This window comes from Hypanus sabinus, chromosome 18 (genome assembly GCF_030144855.1).
Source record: "Hypanus sabinus isolate sHypSab1 chromosome 18, sHypSab1.hap1, whole genome shotgun sequence".
NCBI classification, from domain to species: domain Eukaryota; kingdom Metazoa; phylum Chordata; class Chondrichthyes; order Myliobatiformes; family Dasyatidae; genus Hypanus; species Hypanus sabinus.
Genome location: NC_082723.1, coordinates 65,828,350 through 65,843,116, shown reverse-complemented (window position 1 = coordinate 65,843,116; position 14,767 = coordinate 65,828,350). Strand labels below are relative to the sequence as shown.

General features: G+C 54.9%; 1 protein-coding gene across 9 annotated transcripts in view; it reads left to right on the top strand.

Annotated features, from left to right (window-relative positions):
- The window catches only part of rimbp2b (RIMS binding protein 2b), a 239,296-nt gene that overhangs the window by 80,787 nt on the left and 143,742 nt on the right, over window positions 1-14,767 (top strand). For 6 of the 9 annotated variants that reach the window (XM_059994581.1, XM_059994577.1, XM_059994572.1 and 3 more), the window contains exons 4-6: window positions 4,275-4,397; window positions 7,668-7,772; window positions 10,053-10,103. In XM_059994581.1, the coding sequence (XP_059850564.1) occupies window positions 7,671-7,772; window positions 10,053-10,103 (153 nt within the window). In that variant the 5' untranslated portion in view covers window positions 4,275-4,397; window positions 7,668-7,670. Of the gene's footprint in view, window positions 1-1,996; window positions 2,083-4,274; window positions 4,398-7,667; window positions 7,773-10,052; window positions 10,104-14,767 lie in introns of all 9 variants that reach the window. The other 3 variants (XM_059994573.1, XM_059994574.1, XM_059994576.1) reach the window with 3 other exon arrangements.

The following is a 14,767-nucleotide window of genomic DNA, read 5'->3' as shown; positions in this document are numbered from 1 at the left end:
CTCACCGCCCTCTCAGTCAGGGGCTCCCAACCTGGGGTCCTTGGTTAATGGCATTAATAAAGGTTAGGAACCACTGCTCTGAGTGAGGAAGGTTTCCCACGTGGAGAAGTTTGTACGTTCTCCATGTGACCACGTACCTTTCCTGGAGGTGCGCCAGGTCCTCCCGCGTTCCAAAGGCGTATGGGTTAATAAGTTGTGGGCATTCCATGATACTTAAGGGCTGCCCCCAGTACATCCTCGGGCTTTGTTGGTTGCAGACACAAATGACTGTGTTTCGATGTAGATGTGACAGGTAGAGGTAAACTTGGAACAGGCCTTCCTGGCCCTTCAAACTGCACCAACCCTGCCTTAATCACAGGACCAATAACACACAAAATGGTACATCTTTAGACCGTGGGAGAAAACCGGAGCTCCCACAGGTAACCCACTCGGTCGCAGGAAGGAACGCACACATTTGCTTAAAGAGGACACCGGAATTGAACCGTGAACTCTGATGCCCCGAGCTGTAGTAACGTGCTAATCACTATGCTCTGGTGGTGCCCTAACCTCCGCACCCCCACAAATCCTGGCCTGGCCAGGCCCCCCTTTCTCCCCTCCAGGCCCTCAGCTCCATCCCCCAACACTACCTTTGACCCTGACCTCCACAACCATCTCTCCTCCAGTCCCTCACCTACATCCCTAACCCTGGCCCAAACAACCCTGCAAGAGCGGGCCCATGTCCCCCAAACCTGAATGATCATTGCCTGCAATCCAACTCCTCCCAACTCCAACCATAAGCAATAACTCCACCATCCCCATAAACCCACAGCGTATTTATAATTCATACCTTACGATAAATGTAAGAAGGAGAAAGATCTCAATAAATGCAAGTACTATTAGACCAGCTTAATGAAGGCATGGGCCACATCAAAGTGGCAGGGTCAAGTGACACTGATTCTCCCGTAACGAGATCAAGAAACACAAGATGGATAATTTTCCCACTGCCCTACAGTGAACGGTGGGGTTAAATCCTAACCCTAACCCTCAACCTCTAAACCCTGAGCCCTAACCCAGACTTCTGGGAGAGAATTTTCCAACTCTTTCATGTCCTTCCATTGACCACTCTGTATCCCTGTCACTGGGTTTAATCCACTGAGCTGGGAAACCACCCTTCCTGTTCCTGGTCCTTCAGTGAATGGTAGGGCATTTGAACAGAGGGATCTGGGAATACAGGTGCATAACTCATTGAAAGTGGCGGCACAGGGAGGTAGGATCATACAGAAAGTTTTTGACCATAAATCAAAGTATTGAGTACAGGAGATGGGGTGTCATGTTGACGTTGTATAAGAAATTGGCGAGGACTGATTTGGAGTATTGTGTGCAATTTTGGTCACCTACCTACAGGAAAGATGTAAATAAGGTTGAAAGAATACGGAGAAAATTTACAGGGATGTTGCCGGGTCTACGGAAAGATTGAATAGGTTAGGACTTTATTCCTTAGCATGTGGGAAGACTGAGATTTGATAGAGGTATACAAAATTCTGAGGGGTATAGACAGGGCAAATACAAGGTTTATTCCCACTGAGGTCAGGTGGGACTATAACCAGAGGTCATGGGTTAAGGGTGAGACAGCTTAAATGGTTTAGCACTCACTAGATGGGCCAAAGGGCCTGTTTCTGTGCTGTACTTTTCTATATTTCTATTTCATGTACTGCTCAAGTCTCCTTCAGCCTCCTCTGTCCATCCTCTTCAATCTTCCCGCATTACCTATACAGTAGGAAACTCCTTCTGCACCCTCTCTCCAGGTCAGTTGTGCATCTTTCTCAGGCTGTGTCCCCACGAGCATTCTACAGTTCCCTGTGAAGAAGGGTCTCGATGCAAAACATCGGCCGTTTATTCATTTCCATAGATGCTGCCTGACCTGCTGAGTTCCTCCAGCATTTTGTGTGTGTTGTTCTGGATTTCCGGCATCGGCAGGATCCCTGATGTATTCGTCTCCTTATGTTCCCTATCTCAGCTGACAAAGGAAGGTATCTCTGTCTGACCGTGGGGAGAACAGGGCAGGTCGACTCGCTGGAGAACTCCGCCAGCGGGCTAGCACAGGTAGGGTGAGGAATTGGCCTGGGAGAGACAGGTGAGCGGGTTGAGGGGAGGTTGGGGTGCTGGTGACCTCAGGCGGGGGAAAAGGTGTTGGGGGTGCAGTGGAAAGCTGTGGGGATTTGCCATGGGGGCGCTCTGGGTCCGTGCAGAATGGATGTGTCTGTTCAGAAATGCTGAACAGGATCAGGCTCGTTATCTCTGACGTGTGACATGAGATTTGTTTGGTAGCTTTTGCTCGGATGCACCGGGACATCATCAGTGATGTAACCTGGGTCATCGGGTGTTTCGGGTCTTTCAATATCGGGCTGGCAACCCAGACAGGGTTGATCAGTCGCCGGCTTGCGTCCGATCACGGGTCACACCGGCTGATTCACGGCCACCTGGAGGCTCACTCAACAGCCTCTGTGACGGTCCTGAGGGCTCTTTTCTTTGCAGCCCCCACAATGCCAGGGAGAGAGTAGGTTCTGTACAGCGAGCAGCCAGCGAAACCTCTACTCCCCACCTGTATAGGTTCACATCATGCCCTTCATCTCTGTCTCTGGCACTGCTCTACCAACTCCTGGTATCTGGCTTTCTTACGCTCAAAGGTCTCCTCAATCCAGCAGTGCATTAAAGAATTGCTATAAGCTACAACATGAAAAAACAGTAAATAGCGAGGTAGTGTCCATGGGGTCTTTGAATCGGAGGGCAGAGGGGAAGAAGCTGTCCTCAAATGCTGAGTATGGGTCTCAGGCTCTTGTACCTCCTCCTTGACGATAGCAATGAGAAGAGGGCACAGGGTCCCAGATCGATGCCACCCTCTTCAAGATGTTCTTGATGATGGGGAGGGCTGTGCCCATGAGGGAGCTGGCTGAATCTACAGCCCTCCGCAGCTTTTCCCGTGGAGCCTCCGTATCAGGCTGTGAGGCAACCGATTAGGATGCTCTCCACTCGACAGACAGCAGTTACCTGGAGCTGAAAGGGTTAACCATGTGTGTCTGCTCTCGGGGGGGGGGGGGGGGGGGGGGGGGGGGCTGCTGAGTGAACGTTTAGTTTCCAGCTGTTTTGAAAGGACAATTCACTGCGTAATTACCACATCGCCCCACAGGAACATCTCCCAGTTCAGAACTCAACTCCAAGAGTTTTTGAGACATTTGGCTCAAAGCCAGATTAGAAATATGATAAAAATCATCCATTCTTTTCCTTCATTTTTGTTAGTATAGTAATTTGCTGAGTAAGTTGAGACCATTCAGCCCATCTCAGTCTTCCTGTGCTAGCCACCTAGCATTAATGGCTGTGGTTTGTGAAGTACTAATTTGGCATTTTATTTATTTTTTTGTTTTTATTTAGAGATACAGCATGGTAACAGGCCCTTCAGGCCCAGATAGCCTGTGCATTTTTCCTGGGCTCTCCAGTTTCCTCCCACATACCAAGGGGTAGATCCAGGGGGTTGGTAGTAGGGAGCTTGGGAATGGGGAACATTCGAAGAGGGAGGGATTGCTTTGTGAGACAGCATGGACTTGATGGGCCCAGTGACCTCATTCTGCGCTGGTGTTCTGCTGAAAATGGGGGATTTCAATATGCAGGTAGGTTGGGGAAAATCAGGTTGGTGCTGGAACCCAAGAAGGGGAACTTGCAGAATGCCTCTGAGATGGCTTTTTAGAACAGCTTATGTTTGAGCCCACTAGGGGAATGGCTGTAGTGTAATGTGAACTAGATTTGATGAGGGAGCTTAAGGTAAAGGAACCCTTAGGATCATAATATTGATACGAGAGGAATAATACATCAGCCATGATGGCAGACTAGACTGGATGGCCTAAATGGTCTAATTCTGCTTCTATGTCTTATGACAGGGGTTCCCAACCTTGGGGGGGGGTGAGGTGTCCGTGGACCGCTTGGTTAATGGTAAGGCTCCATGCCATGCAGAAGGCTGGGAACCCCTGTCTTATCGTCTTAATGTGGTGGGCCTGCTGTGTTGGCACCGGAAATTGTGGTGATAGGTTTGGGCTGTCCCCAGCAAGTCCTTGAGTGACACACACACACACACACACACAAAATGCTGGAGGAACACAGAAGGTCAGGGAACATCTGTGGAGAGGAATAACTTGGGTTGTATTGGTTGATGACGCAAAGAATGCACTTCACTGCTCGTTTCGATGTCCGTGTGACAACTGAATATGAATGTGAAGATCTGACGTAGACTACCCCGTCATCAGGTGAACCGAGGAGATGACTATCTTGAGGGCGTGCTGACTGCCGTGAGTTCGGAGTGGGACTTGGCCGTGAAGGAGAGGGCAAATCTCCAAGGCAAGCTGGAGAGCCTGGAGCAGCTGGTGAAGGTGAGTTGCAGGGTCAGGAGCCCTGGGTCATGGGTGTGTGCTGCGACCCTTTTGCAGCCCTGTAGAGACTCTAATTCACAGGAGCAAAATTAGGCCGTTCTACCCATCGAGTCCTCTGCTATTCCATCACGGCTGATTTATTATTATTGTATATTTTGGTCACTGGCTCCTGAGGAATCCTTTACCTTAAGCTTCCTAATCAAATCTGGTTCACACCTCTGTAGACACCCTGACTAACCAAGAACTTATCAACTTCTGCTTTAAATATGACCGATGACTTGGCCTCCACAGTGGTCCGTGGCAATGAATTCCACAGATTCACCACTCTCCGGCTGAAAAAATTCCTCCTCATCTCTATTCTGTGTCTGATCCCTTTGGTCCCAGACACACCCACTGTAAGGAACATCCATTCTATCAATATTCAATACGTTTCAATGAGCTCCCCCCACCCAAACTCCATCAGGCACAGGCCCAGACCCATCAAGCGGTCCTCGTACATTAACCCTTTCATTCCCAAAATCTGTTGGAATGGGATGAAGCAGTTCAGGGATGAGAGAGATTGGACTTGCTGGGTCTGTTCGAAGGACCTGGGTGAGGTGTACAGAACTATGATGGGCAAGAATTGGGTTGACAGTGAGGAATCTTTTCCCCTTCAGGGATGTGTCTGAGACCAGGAGGCATAGGTTTAGGTTAGGGGGTATAAGAGATATAAGGAAAACTATTTTCAACCAAAGGATGGCAAACAATCTTCTGGAGAATCTTATTGGGGGAACTTATATCTTATATGATTTTTAAAACTTTTATTCAGAAATGTAGCTCGGAGCAGGCCCTTCAAATGAGCTGCACCACCTGACAACTGAACTATTTAACCTGAGGCTAATTCATTCAATCATTACGTGCCGTGTCGTATGACATGGCGATCGTGGTCTTTCCATGTCCATGATTGTTCTTGGCAAATTTTCTACAGGAGTGGTTTGCCATTGCCTTCTTCCGGGCAGTGTCTTTACAATATGGGTGACCCCAGTCGTTATCAATACTCTTCAGAGATTGTCTGCCTGGCGTCAGTGGTGACATAACCAGGACTTGTGATCTGCACCGGCGGCTCATTCGACCATCCACCACCTGCTCCCATGGCTTCACATGACCCTGATCGGTGGGGGGGGTGGGCTGAGCGAGTGCTCCACCTTGCCCAAGGGTGACCTGCAGGCTAGTGGAGGGGTGTGTCTCCTTCGGTAGAGACTTATCTCCACCCCCTGTAATAGCCTAGTCACAGGACAATTCACAATGACCTTTGGACTGTGGGAGGAAACCCACAAGGACATGGGAAGGAACGTACAAACTTTCTTACAGAGGACGCCAGAAATGAACTGTGAACTCCGATGCCCTGAGCTGTTGAAGCATTGCACTCACCGATGTTCTACCGTGGTGACCCTCGTGGAGGAACTTAATGGGTCGAGCAACGTCTGTAGGGGAGGAGCTGTGGATGCTTTGGGTTAAAACCAAGACTAGATGGAAGTGTGCGGGTTGGCGACCGTCCTGGGGCAGATCCGCACCATCCCTGGGATTGTTCAGTTTATTGTCATTCAGCTGGACCGTCAAATGACACAGCGATCCTCTGGACCAAGGTGCAAAACAATATTTCCTTGTGCAACTGGATCCTCAATTTCCTTGTCTGCTGACTCCCGTCAGTTCGGATGGGCAACGACATCTCCATCAGCGCAGGTGCACCACGGGGATGTCCGCTTGGCCTCTGCTCTACTCACTTTACATTTATGACTCCGAGGCTAACCACACCTCCAATGCCATATTCCATTTTGCTGATGACGCCACTGTTCTTGGCCGAATCAAAGGTGGTGATGGATCAGCACACAGGAGGGAGATTGAAAATCTGGCTGAGTGGTGTCGTAACAACCACTCACTCAATGTCGGTAAGACCGCAGAGCTAATTATTGACTTCAGAAGGAGAAGGCCTAAGGTCCATGAGCCAGTCTTCATGGGGGATCAGAGGTGGAGAGGGTCAGCAATGTTATTATTTTGGAGGCCCTGTCCTGGGCCCAGTGTGTAAGTGCAATTACAAAGAAAGATCAGCAGCACCTCTACTTCCTTAGGAGTCTGCAAGTATTTGACATGACATCCAAACTTTGACCTTCTTCTATAGATGTGTGGTCGAGAGTATATTGACTGACCGTATCACAGCCTGGTATCGAAACCCCAGTGCCCGTGAACGGAAAATCCTACAGAAAGTAGTAATACAGCCCAGTGCATCGTGGGTAAAGCCCTCCCAACATTGAGCACATCTACATGAAATGCCATCGCAGGAAATCAGCATTGATCATCAGAGATCCCCACCACCCTGGACGTGCTCCCTTCTCACTGCTGCCATCAGGAAGGAGGTATAGGAGCCTCAGGATCAACACCTCCAGCTTCAGGAACAGTTATTCCCCCTCAAACATCAGGCTCTTGAACCAAAGGGGATAACTTCACTCAATTTCACTTGCCCCATCACTGAAATGTTCCCACAACCCATGGACTCAGGTTCAAGGACTCTTCATCTCATGTTCCCGATATTTATTGCTTATTTATTTATTATTATTATTTCTTTCATTTCATTTTGCCCAGCTTGTTGTCTTTTGCACACTGGCTGAACACCCAAGTTGGGCGGCCTTTCACTGATTTGTTATGGTTGTTATTCTGTCTTAGATTTATTGAGTTTGCCCACAAGCAAATGACATACATGTACGTCGATAATAAATTCATTTTGAACTATGAACTTTGAACAACACAGTACGTATAACTCACACATAAAACACAAAAGTAACATGACTACAGAGAAGTTAACAAATAATAAATTGCATTTACAATACAAGTTTAAAAAGTAAACAGTTTAACACCTCTGGTGCTTCGTACATGATTAGAGCAGGGAGTTCGTTAGTCTCACGGCCTGGGGGAAGAAGCTGTTTCCAATCCTAACAGTCCTTGTCCTAATGCCACAGTACCTCCTGCCTGATGGTGGGGGGGTCAAAGAGATTGTTGGATGGATGAGAGGGAGCCCTGACAATGCCAAGGGCCCTGAGTACGCAGCGCTCCTGGAAAATATCTGTAATGGGTGGAAGAGAGGCTCTGACGACCCCCTCAGCAGTCCTCGTAAAGCTCTGCAGGGACTTGCGGTCAGTGGTCCTGCGGCCCTGGTACCAGAAGGCGGTGTTTGGTGGGATTGGTGGTCGGGGAGGTGGGCCTGGCTGTCACTGATGCCCCGTCCATCTCTTACAGCATATGAGAGAAGCGGCCGGCCGGAGACAGCATTTGGAGCTGGAGTATGTGGAGGCTCTGGGCACCCTCAGGACAAAGCAGCAGGAGATCAGGGAGCTGCAGAAGGTGAGGGGGGGGCAACAGAAAGGCTGCTCGGCACCCATGGGTGCTCCTCCCTGGGGGGGGGCCTTCTCCTCGGGGAATGAGGGGACAGAATGCTTCCCTCAGCCTTGTCTGATTCTGGGAAATCTCCAATATACACCACAGCATTAGGGATGCAGACAGTCCCTACACCCCTCCCCGTCCCTGTAAACCCCTCTGACCCCTACACCCCTCCCCGTCCCAGTAACCCCCTCCACCCCTACACACCTCCCCGTCTCTGTACACCCCTCCCCTTCCCAGTAACCCCCTCCACCCCTACACCCCTTCCAGTCTCTGTACACCCCTCCCCTTCCCAGTAACCCCCTCCACCCCTACACCCCTTCCAGTCTCTGTACACCCCTCCCCTTCCCTGTAACCCCCTCCACCCCTACACCCCTTCCAGTCTCTGTACACCCCTCCCCGTCCCAGTAACCCCCTCCACCCCTACACACCTCCCCGTCTCTGTACACCCCTCCCCTTCCCAGTAACCCCCTCCACCCCTACACCCCTTCCAGTCTCTGTACACCCCTCCCCTTCCCAGTAACCCCCTCCACCCCTACACCCCTTCCAGTCTCTGTACACCCCTCCCCTTCCCTGTAACCCCCTCCATCCTCTACAATATACACCACAGCATTAGGGATGCAGACAGTCCCTACACCCCTCCCCGTCTCTGTACACCCTAAAATCCCATACACCCCTCCCCTTCCCAGTAACCCCCTCCACCCCTACACACCTCCCCGTCTCTGTACACCCCTCCCCTTCCCAGTAACCCCCTCCACCCCTACACCCCTTCCAGTCTCTGTACACCCCTCCCCTTCCCTGTAACCCCCTCCACCCCTCCACCCCTTCCAGTCTCTGCACATCCCTCCCCTTCCCAGTAAACCCCTCCACCCCTTCCAGACTCTGTACACCCCTCCCCTTCCCTGTAACCCCCTCCATCCTCTCCAATATACACCACAGCATTAGGGATGCAGACAGTCCCTACACACCTCCCCGTCTCTGTACACCCTAAAATCCCATACACCCCTCCCCGTCCCTGTAAACCCCTCTGACCCCTACGCCCCTCCCAGTCTCTGTACACCCCTCCCCTTCCCAGTAACCCCCTCCACCCCTACACCCCTTCCAGTCTCTGCACACCCCTCCCCTTCCCTGTAACCCCCTCCATCCTCTCCAATATACACCACAGCATTAGGGATGCAGACAGTCCCTACACCCCTCCCCGTCTCTGTACACCCTAAAATCCCTACACCCCTCCCCGTCTCTGTACACCCTAAAATCCCATACACCCCTCCCCTTCCCAGTAACCCCCTCCACCCCTACACACCTCCCCGTCTCTGTACACCCCTCCCCTTCCCAGTAACCCCCTCCACCCCTACACCCCTTCCAGTCTCTGTACACCCCTCCCCTTCCCTGTAACCCCCTCCACCCCTACACACCTCCCCGTCTCTGTACACCCCTCCCCTTCCCTGTAAACCCCTCCACCCCTCCACCCCTTCCAGTCTCTGCACATCCCTCCCCTTCCCAGTAAACCCCTCCACCCCTTCCAGACTCTGTACACCCCTCCCCTTCCCTGTAACCCCCTCCATCCTCTCCAATATACACCACAGCATTAGGGATGCAGACAGTCCCTACACACCTCCCCGTCTCTGTACACCCTAAAATCCCATACACCCCTCCCCGTCCCTGTAAACCCCTCTGACCCCTACGCCCCTCCCAGTCTCTGTACACCCCTCCCCTTCCCAGTAACCCCCTCCACCCCTACACCCCTTCCAGTCTCTGCACACCCCTCCCCTTCCCTGTAACCCCCTCCATCCTCTCCAATATACACCACAGCATTAGGGATGCAGACAGTCCCTACACCCCTCCCCGTCTCTGTACACCCTAAAATCCCATACAGCCCTCCCCGTCTCTGTACACCCTAAAATCCCATACACCCCTCCCCATCCCTGTAAACCCCTCTGACCCCTACGCCCCTCCCCGTCCCTGTAAACCCCTCTGACCCCTATGCCCCTCCCCTTCCCAGTAACCCCCTCCATCCCCTACACCCCTCCCCATCACTGTAACACCCTCTGCCCTCCGGTCTCTACACCCTTCCCGGACTCTGATGAGGAAGGGTTGTAGAGGATGGGGGAGCTGAATTGTCCTCTAGATCGATGTGCGGGGGGATGTTTATTGAGAGACCATGGAGGGGTCCTGCTGTAGCACAGGGGTTGTCCAAACACTGACGTGTACTGAAATGCCATTTTCTCAACTGTTCTGCTTCAGGCTCAGGTAGAAGTGAAGAGAGAGCATGAGGGGGCCGTGCAGTTGTTAGAGGTGAGTGCAAGTCGGGTTTCGCTGGCGTGTTGTCGAGATTTCTGGCTCTGACCTCACATCTGCACAGCCGTGCCCTTCCCAAGTGTGTCACCGCGAAGTGACCCTGCTGGGGGGACCAGCCCCTCTGTGAGACCCCTCACCCCCCAGGATCATTCCCCCTGTGAGACCCCTCACTCCCCAGGATCATCCCCCCTGTGAAACCCCTCACTTCCCAGGATCATCCCCTCTGTGAGACCCCTCACTCCCCCAGGATCATCCCCTCTGTGAGACCCCCTCAACCCCCAGGATCATCCCCCCTGTGAGACCCCTCACCCCCCCAGGATTATCCCCTCTGTGAGACCCCTCACCCCCCCCCAGGATTATCCCCTGGGTGGGACCCCTCACCCCCCCAGGATTATCCCCTCTGTGAGACCCCTCACCCCCCAGGATCATTCCCTCTGTGAGACCCCTCACTCCCCAGGATCATCCCCCCATGTGAGACCCCTCACTCCCCCAGGATCATCCTCCCTGTGAGACTCCTCACCCCCCCCCCCAGGATCATCCCCCCTGTGAGACCCCAAATCCCCCAGGATTATCCCCTCTGTGAGACCCCTCACCCCCCAGGATCATTCCCCATGTGAGACCCCTCACTCCCCCAGGATCATCCCCTCTGTGAGACCCCCTCAACCCCCAGGATCATCCCCCCTGTGAGACCCCTCACCCCCCCAGGATTATCCCCTCTGTGAGACCCCTCACCCCCCAGGATTATCCCCTCTGTGAGACCCCTCAACCCCCAGGATCATCCCCCCTGTGAGACCCCTCACTTCCCAGGATCATCCCCCCTGTGAGACCCCTCACTCCCCCAGGATCATCCCCCCTGTGAGACCCCTCACCCCCCCAGGATCATCCCCTATGTGAGACCCCCTCACCCCCCAGGATCATCCCCTCTGTGAGACCCCTCACCCCCCAGGATCATCCCCCCTGTGAGACCCCTCACTCCCCCAGGATCATCCCCCCTGTGAGACCCCTCACTTCCCAGGATCATCCCCCCTGTGAGACCCCTCACTCCCCCAGGATCATCCCCCCTGTGAGACCCCTCACCCCCCCAGGATTATCCCCTCTGTGAGACCCCCTCACCCCCCAGGATCATCCCCCCTGTGAGACCCCTCACCCCCCAGGATCATCCCCTCTGTGAGACCCCCTCACCCCCCAGGATCATCCCCCCTGTGAGACCCCTCACCCCCCAGGATCATCCCCCCTGTGAGACCCCTCACCCCCCAGGATTATCCCCCTGTGAGACCCCTCACCCCCCCAGGATTATCCCCCCTGTGAGACCCCTCCCCCCAGGATTATCCCCTCTGTGAGACCCCTCACCCCCCAGGATTATCCCCTCTGTGAGACCCCCTCAACCCCCAGGATCATCCCCTCTGTGAGACCCCTCACCACCCCCAGGATTATCCCCTGGGTGGTACCCCTCACCCCCCCAGGATCATCCCCTCTGTGAGACCCCTCACCCCCCCAGGATTATCCCCTCTGTGAGACCCCTCACCCCCCCAGGATTATCCCCTCTGTGAGACCCCTCACCACCCCCAGGATTATCCCCTGGGTGGTACCCCTCACCCCCCCAGGATCATCCCCTCTGTGAGACCCCCTCACCCCCCAGGATTATCCCCTCTGTGAGACCCCTCACCCCCCAGGATCATCCCCCCTGTGAGACCCCTCACTTCCCAGGATCATCCCCCCTGTGAGACTCCTCACCCCCCAGGATCATCCCCCCTGTGAGACCCCTCACTCCCCCAGGATCATCCCCTCTGTGAGACTCCTCACCCCCCCCAGGATTATCCCCTCTGTGAGACCCCCTCACCCCCCAGGATCATCCCCCCTGTGAGACCCCTCACCCCCCCCAGGATCATCCCCTCTGTGAGACCCCCTCACCCCCCAGGATTATCCCCTCTGTGAGACCCCCTCACCCCCCAGGATCATCCCCTCTGTGAGACCCCTCACCCCCCCAGGATTATCCCCTCTGTGAGACCCCTCACTCCCCCAGGATCATCCCCTCTGTGAGACCCCTCACCCCCCCAGGATTATCCCCTCTGTGAGACCCCCTCAACCCCCAGGATCATCCCCCCTGTGAGACCCCTCACCCCCCCAGGATTATCCCCTCTGTGAGACCCCTCACCCCCCCCAGGATTATCCCCTGGGTGGGACCCCTCACCCCCCCAGGATCATCCCCTCTGTGAGACCCCTCACCCCCCAGGATCATCCCCCCTGTGAGACCCCTCACTTCCCAGGATCATCCCGCCTGTGAGACTCCTCACCCCCCAGGATCATCCCCCCTGTGAGACCCCTCACTCCCCCAGGATCATCCCCTCTGTGAGACTCCTCACCCCCCCCAGGATCATCCCCCCTGTGGGACCCCTCACCCCCCAGGATCATCCCCTCTGTGAGACCCCTCACCCCTCCAGGATTATCCCCCCTGTGAGACCCCTCACCCCCCAGGATTATCCCCCCTGTGAGACCCCTCACCCCCCCCAGGATTATCCCCCCTGTGAGACCACTCACCCCCCCAGGATTATCCCCTCTGTGAGACCCCTCACTCCCCCAGGATCATCCCCTCTGTGAGACCCCTCACCCCCCCAGGATTATCCCCTCTGTGAGACCCCCTCAACCCCCAGGATCATCCCCCCTGTGAGACCCCTCACCCCCCCAGGATTATCCCCTCTGTGAGACCCCTCACCCCCCCCCAGGATTATCCCCTGGGTGGGACCCCTCACCCCCCCAGGATCATCCCCTCTGTGAGACCCCCTCACCCCCCAGGATTATCCCCTCTGTGAGACCCCACCCCCCAGGATCATCCCCCCTGTGAGACCCCTCACTTCCCAGGATCATCCCCCCTGTGAGACTCCTCACCCCCCAGGATCATCCCCCCTGTGAGACCCCTCACTCCCCCAGGATCATCCCCTCTGTGAGACTCCTCACCCCCCCCAGGATCATCCCCCCTGTGAGACCCCTCACTCCCCCAGGATCATCCCCTCTGTGAGACTCCTCACCCCCCCCCAGGATCATCCCCCCTGTGAGACCCCTCACTCCCCCAGGATCATCCCCTCTGTGAGACTCCTCACCCCCCCCCAGGATCATCCCCCCTGTGAGACCCCTCACTCCCCCAGGATCATCCCCTCTGTGAGACTCCTCACCCCCCCCAGGATTATCCCCTCTGTGAGACCCCCTCACCCCCCAGGATCATCCCCTCTGTGAGACCCCTCACCCCCCCAGGATTATCCCCTCTGTGAGACCCCCTCACCCCCCAGGATCATCCCCTCTGTGAGATCCCCTCACCCCCCAGGATTATCCCCTCTGTGGGACCCCTCACCCCCCAGGATCATCCCCTCTGTGAGACCCCTCACCCCTCCAGGATTATCCCCCCTGTGAGACCCCTCACCCCCCAGGATTATCCCCTCTGTGAGACCCCTCACCCCCCAGGATTATCCCCCCTGTGAGACCCCTCACCCCCCCAGGATCATCCCCTCTGTGAGACCCCTCACTCCCCCCAGGATCAACCCCTCTGTGAGACCCCCTCACCCCCCAGGATCATCCCCCCTGTGAGACACCTCACCCCCCCCAGGATTATCCCCTCTGTGAGACCCCTCACCCCCCAGGATCATCCCCTGTGCGACCCCTCACCCCCCCCAGGATTATCCCCTCTGTGAGACCCCTCACCATTCAGGAATGTCAGCTTCATCAGACAATCCCCCCACCATGAGACCCCTTCATGGGACCCTGACCCCATTCTATTTCCTGCCGCTCTCTCCTGATTCATGTTTTCAGTCCCCGCAGTTTTCGGTTCCTCAGAGATGTCCCTCCAGTTCTGTTCATTCCCGTTCCTCCTCCACTGCCCTGGCCCTGTGCTCCAGAATTCCCTGCCTTCCTTCCGGACGGTTCCTGAACCGGTCCATCTCCGACTGAGCACTGTTTGACAGCCTGGGGCCTGGTCGGTCTCCAGGGTCGCTGATGTGAAAACTTCGGGCTGCCTTCCAGAGTTAAAGGTGCTGCCTTAAATGCCAGCACCACCCTGTCCCATCTACAAACTCCAAAAGCTTGGTCCAGAGGTCTCCACGGTCTGATTCAGGTTGGAGGATTCTCACACAAAACACTGGAGAAGCTCAGCAGCACACACAGCCTCCATGGAAAAGAGTAAAAAGTCAACGTGAGCTGAGACTGGAAAGCCAGGGTAAGAGGGTGAGGGGAGGGGAGGAAGAAGTACAAGGAGGTAGGTGATAGGTGAAACCAGGAGGGGAGGGGTGAAGTAAAGAGCTGGGAAATCGATTGCTTAAAGAGATAAAGGACCAGAGAAGGGGGAATCTGAGAGGAGAGGACAGAAGGCCATGGAGGAGGAGGACCGGAGGGAGGTGATGATGGGCAGATAAGGAGTGAAATGGGAATGGGGAATGGTGAAGGGGCTGGGCATAACTGGAAGTTTGAGAAACCGCTGTTCATGCCATCAGGTTGGAGGCTACCCAGCCAGAATGTAAAGTATTTCTCCTCCAACCTCCTGGCGGCAGTCGAGGAGGCTGTGGACTGACACGTCGGAATGGGAAGTAGAACTGAAATGGGTGGCCAGCAGGAGATCCCGCATTTCCTTGTGGCGCTCAGCAAAGCCGCCTCCAACACTCGACTGTTTATTCCTC